Below are 13207 nucleotides of genomic sequence, written 5' to 3'. Positions count from 1 at the left end.
CTAAGATTTCAAGGATACAACCAAATCAAGTTCTGATAGTCAAAAAAATCAACTAACCCAAGGAATTCCAATGTAAGAGAAATATTCATGGTCAAATATTTAAAACAAAAAAGAAAAAAGAAAGAAAGAAAAAAAAAAAGAAAAACCAAACAACCACCTTTTTCTGGAAACATTTCTATCACTTGAAATCTCTGCAGCATGTGCTGTCACTGTCACAGCTAAGCCTACCTCACCTTTGGTTTCATCCGAGCCTTGCTCTACAGGAAGCCGGATGCCTCTCGGACGTTGACAGAGATGGGCATGCTTTGGGTGGTTTGCTCGGAGAACATCTAGACTCTACGATCAGCTAAAAGTAATCTCTTTTTTTAGCTTACAGTAATAAAATGGATAGTATTTCTGAAAAGTGTGTAAGCTCTCATCGGTACCACCCGTTACGAGGTTTAGCTAAATTTTATCATACCAGAATGAGCTCCTGGCTCCAGGTTTTAACAAGCAGTGTTCTTATTCCTATGAGGTTTTTAATTTGCCAACAAAAGCTAACATTTACACTTTCTACCCAAAGGCACCCTTACGAATAAAACTAAGAAAGGACTTCTCTTTTACCAAATAGAAAATAATTTTTATTACCAAGTTCACTATATTTAATGACATGATTAAAATATGACTGGAGAGCATCAAGAATTAAATAAAAAATCACTAAAAAAATGTAGAATATTTTGAAAGAGCCCAGAACATTTTCTTTTTGCTTTTTCCTCCTTTTAAAAATAGCGAGCAGTTCTGTTAAAATTCACGTTTATAATCCCAGTAAAAAAAAAACAACTTACTGCTTTTGTTAGCTTTCTGTAATAAAAGATCATACTCCCTGGGAATATTTCTGTTTCAAAATCAGGTGGACAAATAGTGTTAATAATATATAAGTTTGCGAACACTGCTACAGAGGACTACATTATAACATCTTGGACTCTGTTTTCCAGTGTTAGTGTACTTGTGCAGACCCGAAATGTAGTTCACTTGAACTCAGAAGGAATTTACGGTGCTTCAGTAGGAAAGGAGGCAGCACGTAGAGATTTTCTCCCCTTCCAAATTCTCCTTGGCTACAAATCGCTGCAGCATTGTTGATTGTAAAAAAGGGGGTTTGGGGCTTGATTTCAGAAACTACGCTGGGAAAATGTATTTTACAAGTTAGGATGCCTGAAAAGTCCATTAAAAAGTTAGAATACTTTGTTATTGTAGAAGGTAGTTTTAATGAGGAAAACGTCGATGCACTGCCGAGACCTCAACGTGCCCACTATCCATACCAGCAAAGCAGAAGGAACTATTCGGCAGGGAAAGACAACCTCGGTGTGCTGCCTGGGCAGGTGAGCAAGCGCAGCTGCCGGGGTAAGGCAGCAGAGCGGGGAAAGGCAATCGCCGGTTTCCAAAATTAATTTTAAAAGCGTGTTTAGGCTTTCAAATGAAATGATTCACGTTCTGAATATACCTGGAATTGTTTGGTCTTCACTTTTTCCTCAACAGATGTAAGCAGGAGAATCAATGGCGATCCCTTCTGTTCGTTGACCTGAAAGTTTTGTTTTAAACTCCCGCCAAGTTCTTTAAATTTCACCCAAAACACGCGACGGTCTTATTAAATACGGGGCGTATAGAATACGACACCTGGTTGAAAATTTCTCTATTACACCAACCCCCTAAGCCGGAGTTTAGAGAAATCATGCATAACTAGAGAACAGTAAGTTAACACATGCAATGGTTAAAAAAAACTTGTCTGATATATTTAGTATATTCCCTGAGAGTCTTAGGCTAGAAGTACGTGCAATTAAAAAGTAACAGTGGGCAGTGGCCAGAGAAAGTCTTCTGAACCTCTGAAATTCGCGGCATACTCTCCATCCTCACAGTTTGCCTTAGACCATAATGGCAATATGAAGAGTAAGGGTTTTGTTTTATTTGGCTTGGAGATGTGTGGTAACATTCTCTCATCATTCACTGTCTAGGGGCTATATTAAAAAAAAAAAAAAAAAAGAAAAAGAAAAAAAAAGGTTACAGCTATTTAGATATGTCAGTACGTTAAACCTTATGGAGAGAAGCGGCACACAGAAGTACGTTTCATCTTTTCATTGAAGAAACACTTTGATAGCCACAAGCAAGTATGTGCTGCACATGTATATACTGTCTAGATAAAACCCGAATGTACGAAGCGTATTTTGAATTATTTTGTCTTTAATGGCTAAGTTATGTTTTCTGTTACCCTTCTGAAGAAGGGCTTCTTCTAAGTCTAGCCTCATTCGTGAATCTGCGATTCTTAAAAATCTTATTGTTCTAGAACAAACAGTAAATCTGCCTAGAGCCACATCTAAAGCTCATCAGCTGGATGCATTTCAGAACTCCACTATTAGGCTTTTTCCAATCTTGATGATACTTTAAACTGTTTTAACTACACACACCACTTTATCGCATGCAAGCCTGGACTGCAGAACAGGTTTGCTGGTAGAAAATGAGAAAACTACATGGCCAAGGATATTAACATTTACAAGATGAAATGTTCCCAAAATATCCAAAATAACTCACTTTATTAAAAAATAAAAATAAAAGCAAATGATGCTTGAAAATTATTATAAAGAACCAAACAGTGAAAAGGGTTGTTTTGGCTAAATACCAGTCACTGTAAATGTAGGAAGATAAGCAGTATACCGTTAGGTGATGAGATTCATTCGGTCAAGGTACAAAAACTAAAGATGTACCTAGGCAGATGACAAACGTAATGAAATGTTTAAATTCAGATTTTTTTCCCCTTCAAATTCACACTGCTGTCTCTGTTCCAGACTTCTAATTTAGCGCTACTTTTGTATTCCCATTGGGCTCTGCAGGGCTGGTTTCATCCCTAGGAGGGAACAATTTCGTTAAAGAATTCTGGGTATATCCTGCAAAAAACCTTCAAAATGTCTTTTACAAAGGTTTCACTATGCTTCACTTAAAAATAAATAATAATAATAAAGGTTTAGTCTGTAAGAGAAATTCACACAGACGTAGGATTGTTCTAATTTTCCTTTGTAACCTGGACAGTTTTGATGGATTGCCGGTATTTTGGACATTTTGACTGCTGCTTGCTCTGTAATGTAGACTGGCAGTCCCTACCCGAGCAGTACTTCAGATTAAGTTGTTTCCTCCTGCTCTACTCTCCTGATAGAAAGAAAATACAAAAGGGTGAGCCCGAGAGATCTACCTGGGGCAAAACTTAGCCCAGAAAAGGATTTTTGTGTCTTTAGAGAAATTTGTGTGGAATGAAAATTTCTGGAATTGAATAGATGGCTTCTGCAGAAGTCTTTGGGGGGAAAAAAGCAAAAATCCCTCTACAGAATGATAGAGAGCTACACACACAGAAATGCTTTCAAAACACAAGCATTTAATTTTTTTTTTAAATGTTAAGTGAGATGTAAATATGTACGTTAGCAACAAAGTGCTCAAAAGCATACTGAAAACATATTCCATACACAGTTAGCAATAGAAGTCTGTACAAAAGTAATAAAGTTACACATTATAAAAAATACTCCGTAACTATAATTTAAAAGAGGGAAAAAAGACAAGGGAATTGATTTCTCAGTTCATATAATTTATTGCAGTTAGCACACAGTTTAAAAATTCACCAACACACCAATAGTACAAAACTAAACAGCATTATAAGTTATTCCCCCCCCTCAGGAAAATAAAACATACTATGATTGTCAAAGCTAGATGTCAGTCTAAGTTTTAGAACAAAAGAAGAATGTGAAACTAATAAAAGGAAAAAAGCAATCACTCACAAGGACCACAAAAAAATCCAAGAGAAAGTCCATTTTTCTCAGACACTGATTGTCTTCTCTAAATTAATAAAAGAATGTATTTTTAAACCTAGAAACTATTCAAGTAACTAAAGATAACGCTCCAAGGCCATTTTCACAGCTTTTTTTTTTTGTTTTAAATGCCATTACAGCCAAATTAACACACATTTGACCAAATATTTCCAAAACAGTCCAGCAATACACAATGGAGTTTTCCATTCAGTATCTTAAGCACAAAAATAGGCTATGTTTACAGTAGTTAAGGCGATCAAATTTTAAACAAAAGCGGAAAAAAAAAGGAAAAACAGCAAACGTTTTCCATGCTACTCCCATAGACCTTATTTGTAAGTGCAAGACAGGAAAACAAACACTGTGCAAAATGCTTTTGACCTGCGTGTTGGTCATTAAAACCACACGTCAGGCTGCAGTCTCTGCTGCTTGGATACACAGAGCCCTCTACCCTCCCCCCGGCCCCCCCCGTCAATCAGGGCTTTCCAGTCCTTTCAGCCCGGGGCTTTTTCAGTCCACAGACCCTTTTCAAGGGGGGAAAAAGAATGACCTATTGTGGATGTGTGCAGCAGGAATCCTAAAAATGCTCATCTGGGTAAATGTATGCACCTAAAGTTTGAGCTGGCGTGGGGTTTGTGCAATTAGAAGGTTTTCTTTTAATGAATGCACACTGCACATGCAAATCTTTAAGCCTGTTTGTAAACATTCATATTTTCCTTGTTATGTAGCTAAATTGTCAACTCGTAGCTTAAGTTTGTCTCAACTGAAAGACAGTGGGAAAGAAAATTTAAATTATATAAAATAAAAACAGTGCATTTATGTTCTTCATAACACCGGCATTTTCAACGGTGCCTTTTCCTAAGGAAATTAAATAATTTTAAACTCACTCATTAAAGTTATACAATGCAAACAAAGACAAAAATATACTGAAACTCATGCATTTCTGTAGCGTTAATATTTACTTTTCAAGACTCAACTAAGAGCATCAACACAACCTGCCAAGTTCTTTGATACCTCCCCCCGGCCCATGTAATCAATTACAGTATACAATAACAGTAATTCACATTTTTTAAACACACAGTTCATCACTGCTGAAGCTGCAATATCCTTTTTCATCCCAAGCAAACCTTCACATAAGACAGAGTCCCAGTGATCCCAGTGTACTCTCAGGGTTTTTGTTTTGTGTTTTTGTTTATTTTCCAGTGGGAACTGTCAGAAATCCAGAAGTTGCCGTAATAAGTTTTAAGTCAACCGCTTGTTTAAAAATAGATAATCCAGCATTTCAGAAATTTTCCATTTGGGTCTAAAAGCATTCAGGTTTCCAACAGCTAGAAAGGACTCATGCAATTAGAGAAATGTAAAGGAACTGATATAATTGGGAGAGGATTTCTACATTCAGATTTTGAAAGGAAAAGTATCTAGAGCTCAAAATAACGCAGTGTTTTGGGGAGAACAAAGCCAAGCCAACATTTTGGAATTGGAGATTCTTTAAAACTAAAGTATCCACTGGCTTCTATTCCAAAAAGGGGGAAAAATACGCTCCGTTGTTTATTATTTTGTCATGTTACCTCTAAAGTTCGGTTTTATCAGAGTGCTAAATTAGTGAAATATTCATGCTGCCTTAAAGTGCAAAAACAAGCTAATAGCCAAACTTTCAGTTCAAGGAAACAAGATTGCTTTTAGACTGTACCACAACTATATAGATTTATATATATATTATTTATATATATAAAAATTTTATTTCCAAAGTTCTTGTGAGCTATCTTCTAAGGTCCAGTCTCTGACAGTAGGTAAGCTCAGTGCTTCGCTTTTGACAGACAATGAGTTCACCAACTCACAGTGAAACTTCCGAATGTGTCTGTAAAGGTCTCCGGACTGCGTGAACCTGCGTTCACACCACTTACAAGCATGTGGCTTCTCCCGTGTGTGAACCACTGCGTGGCGGCTCAGGTTGTGGGAGTACTGGAAGCTCTTCCCACACTGGGTGCAAGTGTAGGGCTTTTCACCTGAATGAGTCCTCTCATGACGTTTCAAGGTGTACATGCAAGAAAAAGTCTTACCACACAGCGAGCAGGTGGGGACATTGACATCAGTAGCAGGCTTGCTGCGGATCCCGTCCTGCTCTCGAAAGTGCGTGCTTAAATGGATCTGCAGGATGTGGGGACTGGGAAAGACCTTGTTGCAGAGAGGACACATAAAAATTTGGCCAGCGGGGCTAAGTATGTTTGACACATAAGGGAGCAAGCTGCTGTCCATGTTTCCTTCCACCTGGACTCGCTCATTCTCTGGAGTTATCATTTCATCATCACTTGCCTTGTCCTCTCTATCTAGCTCCCTCAAGACCGAATCTTCCCTCATTGGAGCCAGATGGGTCGGCTCGTACTGTACCCTGTTATTAGTGCTCACACTTTCTTTCACAGTGCTATGTTCCATATCATAGTCATTAGTGCCAACATCACTCTCATCACAGGAAGCCTCTTTCTCCACCTTCACCTGAACCAGGCTGCTTCTAAGCATGTCCTGCGAAGAGAAATAAGAACTGTTCAGATTTTCAACTCCTGAAAGGCTGGACTTGACAGACAGGTCCAGCACGCAGTCAACATCTGCTGAATCCCTCACGGAGGTGACAGACCTCTGGGACAAAGACTCTGTTGAGCTGCAGGGGCTGGCTACTGTTTTTCCAGCTGCCGTTGCGTGTGTCTCTGCCTCTCCGCCAGTCTGGGGAATGCCTGCTGAGTCTGAGGGCAATCTCATCCACATGTTCCCAGGCTCAGCCGCCAAGTCCCTTTTGCTAGGCAGGATGTTCAATTTTTCATCTTCTCCTTCATCTTCATCGCTGGGCAAGTCTCCTGGCATGTGGCTGCTGCCGTCGGAGAGGCTCTCCACTTTGTCTGAACAACTTGAGGCGTCTTCCTCCTTTTTTGTACTGTCTGCCTCCGTGGTTGCTTTCTCTTTCAGCTTCTTTTTGCAGACTTTGACAATGTCATACATGTGGAGATAACTGGCAGCTGCTAGCACGTCTTCAATGGGCAAGTCTTTGAACTGGAGTTTTCCTTCGTACATGAATTCAAGCAGGAGAGCGAAAGCTGGGGCTGTAACAATGTCGCTGTTCAGATGAACAATGTCTCTTTTGTCCAGCTGGTCCTTGTAAAAGAGGTGGAAATACATGCTGCATGAAGCCAGTACAGCTCTGTGCGCTCGGAACTGGGCATCTCCTACCAGAACAGTGCAATCACAAAGAAAACCCTGATGTCTCTGCTCACTCAGACACTGTAGCAAATGTCTACTGTGGTCAGGAAACTCCATGCTGTCTTCATAACCTATAAGCAACGAGATTTAAAAAAATTACATGTAGGTCAGAACAACAGAACTTACGAATCCCAGTTATTCCACTCCAAACGCCTGGCATTTATACTGCCAGAATCCTAGCGCTGCCCCTACGCAAAGATTATTTAACGCGTACGCACACTGGCCACCCTCTCCCCATCAACCACTGAAGTCATGCCTTCCTCTTAGAGGGGAAGAAGCTATTCTAAGAAGCGCTGAGCTGCATTATTACATATATCTATATTATTATTTTTTGAAGTGCCACGGCTGTTCATAAAATCTGCTCAACAGTTATTTTTCCAGGGAACTTCCTCCAGATTGTGTCCCTAGGAGGGCAAACCAAAAAATTCAAAAAAAATAAAAATTAACACTAAGTTCGAGAAATCACAGAGCGGGGGAAAAAAAGAAAAGCAGACCACCAATATGCTTTTTAAAGTCAAATTATAATAACAGGAGAGTCTTGAGCATGAAGAAATGTTAATATACCCAAATCTGAAAGTCTAAAATTCATAAAGAATATAAATTGACAAGGGTAAATAATATTTATCAATAAAAAAAAATCAATGTTTTTAGAAATTTAAGTTTGCATTGTTTTGTTCTTATGTTCTTATGGCAGGTACAGTTTCAGGTTTTGAACCTTCTCCATACTGTACAATAGAAAATAAACATTTTTTGCTCATATGCAGAATTTACAAAAGAAAAAGAAAACTGTCAACTAAAAAGCCAACGAGCACCGCTTCCCCTGTGCAGAAGGACAGAAATTTCCCTCCCCTCCCACACCAACCAGTCTGCAGTACCAAACTTAAAAAAAAAAAAAAGTCATTCAGCACAAGTGTGTGTGCACATTTAAAATGAGTATCCTGAGTACTGTTCTTAGCCAAGTATTTTTCTGTTCACCCTCCATGATGATAAAAAAAAAAAAACTTCAAAAAAAGTAGAGAAGTCAAAACTCAAACAGAAAGTAAAATCTCTCAAAACCTGTCTCAATCTATTCTTCTGTGACTGATGGCAACGTTCTCCCAAACCATCCAGACAGATCGTGGATCTCGAGGCTGGCAGATATTATTGAAAAATAGTCGTCGCCGGCAAAGCAAGACGTACTAAAACTTGCAGCACAACCCCTACTATATTCTGAAAAATACCATCGCTAGAGTAAAGCACGAAGATTTACAATACAATCACTTTAAGTGCCCCACAGCCAACATCAATCCTAATCCTTAAGAGGGCTAAAAATAAAGATTGGAGGGCAGCTCACAAGGTAGCTGTGATCAAATTAGGAGGCTGAAAGGACAGAGAGGGACGAAGAAGGAAGCTTATAAACATCTGATCCAGCTGACTGTGGCCATATGGCAGCTGCTGCCCAGATAAAGAGATTAAGAATAGAGGAGTGCGATTACAGCTGTCTGGCCAATTCAGGCAGCTCAAATCTACAAGTTCTAAATTAGTCGCAAATACAAAAACTCCTTCAAATAATTATGGTTACGCTGGAATAAAAGATTTCAAATACTACATGCGGGAAAGAAAAGAGGAAGCCAGTCGAGCTATTCTCCTGGGTACAAAAGTTTTTAAACACATAACTGATTTCTATCTTTCAGAAGCACTACAGCTGTATGCTACTACAGTTCTGGGCTGCTGGATATTTAACCACGAAGTTTAATGAAAGACTGCACAACAAACACATTTGAGTTAGCACGGTTCTTTTTAAAAAAGCACGCTGGCGTACGCTTCACCAAAACCCCCCATAAAGTCGATTTAAAGATGCAACACAAAAATACAAACCAGAACTCTCATTAGGCTCGCCACTAAATACATTTTGGTTTTTGGTCTCCAGAAATTAAGCCCGAACTTGCTCTCGCCACGTCCCAAAACCAGAAATTTTCTTCTCACAACATGCATTAAAGTTAATTCTATCAACGTGCATCAGAACTGATACTCTCAAACTAGAGCCCAAGCCTTTTCGACTAAGTCCACTTATCTATTTAATACTAGATTTCATATATTACCTCTAAACTTGGTTAGAAAAGTAATGTGATTTTTCCCTGAAATTCAATAAACAACACACCAAAACAGAAATATGCTGTATCTAATCTATTGCTACTCCTACCTTTAGTACACATAAACCTGATTAAGTCCTTTCCTCTGAGTCTTGCTGGCTCCAGGTCTGTTAGATCGGTGGAAAAAAAGCAGACTAGGAGAGACAGATGCAAAGTGGAGATGATGTTAGAGAGGAATGAGATACCTTCTCCACACACAGATCTGCACACACTAACTCCCTGTCTGTGTGTTAGAATAAAAGGCTGAGGGATGGCAGGCTGTCAGCTGCTCTGACATCATGTTCAGATGGAAATGCTACCTCCAGCTGTGCTCCTTTTAATGCCATATGCTACTCCTCTACACTCCTGCCACCAGCTTTTTCTTAGGAGAACTTTTCTCTTCTGTTAGTATAAACAAAATACTTCAAAGTCTCTTTTTTTCAAACTTTCTAACAGGGGGAGAGAAGAAAAAAAAAAGGGAGAGAGAGAGAGAGAGAAGAAAATCCTAAACATATGGGGCTCTGCCGTCTTCGCAGCGCAGCCCCGCTCCGCGCCGGCTGGGCTGGGCTGGGCAGGGCGGGCGGCTCGGGCACCGGCAGCGGGCAGCGGCCCCGGGGCTCCCCCCGCCGCCCCGAGCCGAGCCCCGGCGGCGCCCCGCAGCCTCCCCCCCGCTCTCCGCGGGCGGCCGGGGCTGAGCGGAGCCCCGAGCCGCGCCGAGCCGTGCCCGGCCGCAAACTTGAGCGGCGCGGCCGCGGGCTGCCGAGCGCCCCGACCCGGCGGGGGCAGGGGGGGGAGGCGGCGGGGTCCCGCCGGGCCCGGCCCCCGCATCCCCGGCGGCAACTTTGCCGCGGGGCCGCCCGCGGGCAGCGGTGCCGGCGGGGCAGGAAGCGGCCGCCCCGGGGCTCGGCGGCGGCGGCACCCCCCGAAGTGCCCCGGCGGCGGCGGCAGCACCGGAGCGCCCCCGCCCGCCCCCCCCCCCGTCGCGGCCCGTCGCGGGGCTGGGGGCGGCGGGACTCACACTCGGCGGCGGCCCGAAGTCCCCGCGCTGCCGCCGCCACCGCCCGCCGGCTCCTCGGGGCTCGCTCGGCGCTCCGGGAGGCGCCTCAGCCCCCCCCGGCCGCCCGCCCGCTGCCCGCCCCCCGGGCTCCCCCCTGGCGGCCGCGAGCGGAGCGGAGCGGAGCGGGCCCCGCGCTCAGCGGCTCCCCATGGCACCGCCGGCCGGGGCCGGCCGCGGGGGAGGGGAGGGGCGGGGGCCGGCCGCGGGGCGGGCGGGGGCGCCGGGCGCACGCAGCGCGGGCGCACGCACGGCGGCGGCGGCGGCGGCACAGCCGGGCCCGGCGGCGGCAGCCAGATGTTCCCCCGCCGCCCCGCCCCGCTCCGCGCGCGGACCCCGCTCCCTGCCCGCCCGCCCGCCCGCCCGACTGACTGACTGACGGGCCGGCTGACAGCGCGGCCCGCCCGCCCCAACGCCGCCGCCAATGGGCGCCGAGCCCCGCCGCTGAGTGACGGGCGGCGGCGGGCGATGAGTGGCGGAGGCAGGCCCGGGAAGGCCGGCGGCGCGGCCAATCAGCGGCCCGCAGGGAGGCGAGGGGCGTGACCCGGCAGGGAGGAGAGGCGGAAGGAGGCGGGGCCCTGGCGGCAGGGAGGAGGGGGCGTGGCGAGCGAGCGAGCGAGGGGCGGGGCCGGCAGAGGGGGGCGGGGCGAGTGCGGGAGGGCGCGCGCGGGGCCGCGGCCTCGTGCCGCCTGCCTGGAGGGGAGGGGAGGGGAGGGGAGGGGGCGGGGCGGCCGAGGGACGGGGGGCACCTGCGGGGCGAGGGGCGGTGAGGGCACAAAATGGCGGCCGCGGGCACGGCTGGACCCGAGGGCTGCGGGACCCGCCGGGCGGCTCCGCGGGGCGGTCCTGGGGAGGATGGAGGCTGCGGAGGGGGACGGTGGAGTTCCTCCTGGGGAAGGGGCTCGGCCGGGGAGGCGGGTGTGTGCCCACCTGCCCTGCGGCGTCGCGTACGCGGTTAGGGTACGCAGTTAGCCTTGGCGGGTCTAGTGGAGAACACGAGTATCGCCGGCAGAGGCTCGCTCAGGGCTTGAAGAAAAGTAACTTGTGTGTTAGTAATCAAAATTGATTGAGCAGCCGCAAGAACAAGGCGTGGGTTTAGTCTCCTTCAGCAATGTGAAACCGTTATAAAGAAACAGCGAGTTTTGGCTGTGCCTACTTTATTTGACAGCACTGCTACCTGTGTCACACAGCAGCTAGCACCTAGGTGTCCATGTGCTTCAAGTATTGCATAAATAAAATACATATATGCTCAAAAGAAAGCACTTTTAGCTCTGTCCTTTGGTAAACTGACTGCTCGCGCACACCTAGTATGGGATTTTTAAATTATTTACCTCATCGTGTTTTCAGTTCATCTTAGTGATACAATTCCATGCTTAAGGTGTTGGTGTTTTGTTTTTTTTTCCTTCCATTGATAATGTGTTCCTCAAACTCAGTGGGGTTTTGGCCTCGTCTTCAAGATGCAGCAGCTAAGATGCTGACTCTTCGTGTTTTCCTGATTGTGTCCTCAGTGCTAATAATCACTTCATCCGAGAAAAATCAGTACTCCGTTCCCTGCTGCCTGTCATTTCTTGACCACCTTTCCAACAACAATTTTTCTTTAAATTCCAAAAACACATTTCAAAAGAATTTTATTGGGAAGTACTGTTGAATATAGTTCTACAGATTTTTTTTTAATACAAAACATAAAATAACGTATGTATGTTTAAAATGTCAGTGATTGTGCCTGAAATGATTACATTAACTACGTTGTCCTAGTTCTGTAAACTGCATCCTTCCTCCTTCCTACATTACCAACTTCTTGGGGTCTGTTAGTAAGACCTTATTTTACGTATATTTACTTATACAAGTGCAGCTTTACTGAGGGAGGCAGTTTTGTCACTCTCATGATACAAAACTGGGATAAAATGAGGCTGCTGAATGTGAAAAAAATCAAAGAATTTATTTGCTAAAGTAGACATTTAACAAGTAGACTTCTGCAGGTCTGTATAGACTTTGGCAGCACCCAGAATTAAAAAATAATTTGAAAACAAAATTTCATGGGATGTTACTGTTTATATTTTTGGTTCACTTACCTCCTCATACACATAAACTTACATTTTTATGTTTTAAGACATACTGAGAAAAATCTTACTGCTCCTCACTTAGTATTTACAGTGCCGATTACTAATTAAATCTGGTTGTTCTCTCTTTTCCATTCTATCACTTGACAATACGACCTTGGAGAAATCGCTGTCCTTTTTGCCTCCTCAGAGTGATTCACCTTCAGGGCTATGGACTATTTCTTACTACAGTTATGTCGTATTTAAGAGAGTGGTCTGCAGTTGCAATTTATACAACTATTATAAAAAAAACAATTTTTACTATTCCTAAATAGGTGATGAAGTGAAACAGAAAAGAAGTCAATATAGGTAACACTTTGAGATTAAAAATCTTTTTGGCAGTGAGTCAAGCTTCATTCATTTAAACCTGGAACTGTTGACATTTCTCTGCGATTTTTTTTACGTGAAAGGAACTCTAATTTTAAAGAGTACTTAAGTTTAAAGACTTAGTGTTATTTTAAATATAGAAATGAGATGATAGATAAGTGAATTAAGAAAAAATCCTACACTGGGAAAACTCATAAATACCATGTAGTCCAGCTGATGCTCTGTTAGAAAAAATAGTATGGGATGGGCGTTGCATTGGAAGGGATCATGAAGCTTTGTTGTAAAGGGACATAAACATCTGGCAATACACCTGGTCTCTACACACATTTATAAATCACCTCAGGCATCCCAAGGTACCATGGAGAACACACGTGAAAATTGAACTAAGAGCATTCATAAGCCAAAGAAAATAAAAATGGTCTCAGTTCAACGTGGAAAGAAATGAGTCTCATTTACTGCATAAACACAGTTTGGAAAGATGTGATGCAATTCTGCACTTCTTGCACCTTTGCACCTGCTGACTTTCATTTATATCCTCCAGGCAAC

At 43.8% G+C, this 13207-nt stretch overlaps 1 protein-coding gene across 2 annotated transcripts; it reads right to left on the bottom strand.

Annotated features, from left to right (window-relative positions):
* Window positions 1-3377: 3377 nt before the first annotated feature.
* Window positions 3378-10282, bottom strand: ZBTB18 (zinc finger and BTB domain containing 18). Of its 2 annotated transcripts, none has more exons than XM_035563067.2 (2): window positions 10200-10282; window positions 3378-7141 (listed from the first exon to the last, which is right to left on the bottom strand). In XM_035563067.2, exon 2 carries the CDS (start codon window positions 7125-7127, stop codon window positions 5559-5561), a length of 1569 nt encoding a protein of 522 aa, XP_035418960.1. In that variant the 5' UTR covers window positions 7128-7141; window positions 10200-10282; the 3' UTR covers window positions 3378-5558. The 2 variants fall into 2 exon arrangements, with proteins under 2 accessions (XP_035418960.1, XP_035418969.1); XM_035563076.2 differs by lacking the exon at window positions 10200-10282 and adding an exon at window positions 8127-8219.
* Window positions 10283-13207: the final 2925 nt, after the last annotated feature.

This window comes from Cygnus atratus, chromosome 3, assembly GCF_013377495.2.
Source record: "Cygnus atratus isolate AKBS03 ecotype Queensland, Australia chromosome 3, CAtr_DNAZoo_HiC_assembly, whole genome shotgun sequence".
Lineage (NCBI taxonomy): Eukaryota > Metazoa > Chordata > Aves > Anseriformes > Anatidae > Cygnus > Cygnus atratus.
Note: the sequence above shows the minus strand (reverse complement) of the source record. Positions and strands in the feature narration are given on the sequence as shown.

Excerpts from the sequence above, each read along its gene's own strand:
- ZBTB18 (XM_035563067.2), bottom strand. The coding sequence starts at position 7,127 with ATGGAGTTTCCTGACCACAGTAGACATTTGCTACAGTGTCTGAGTGAG.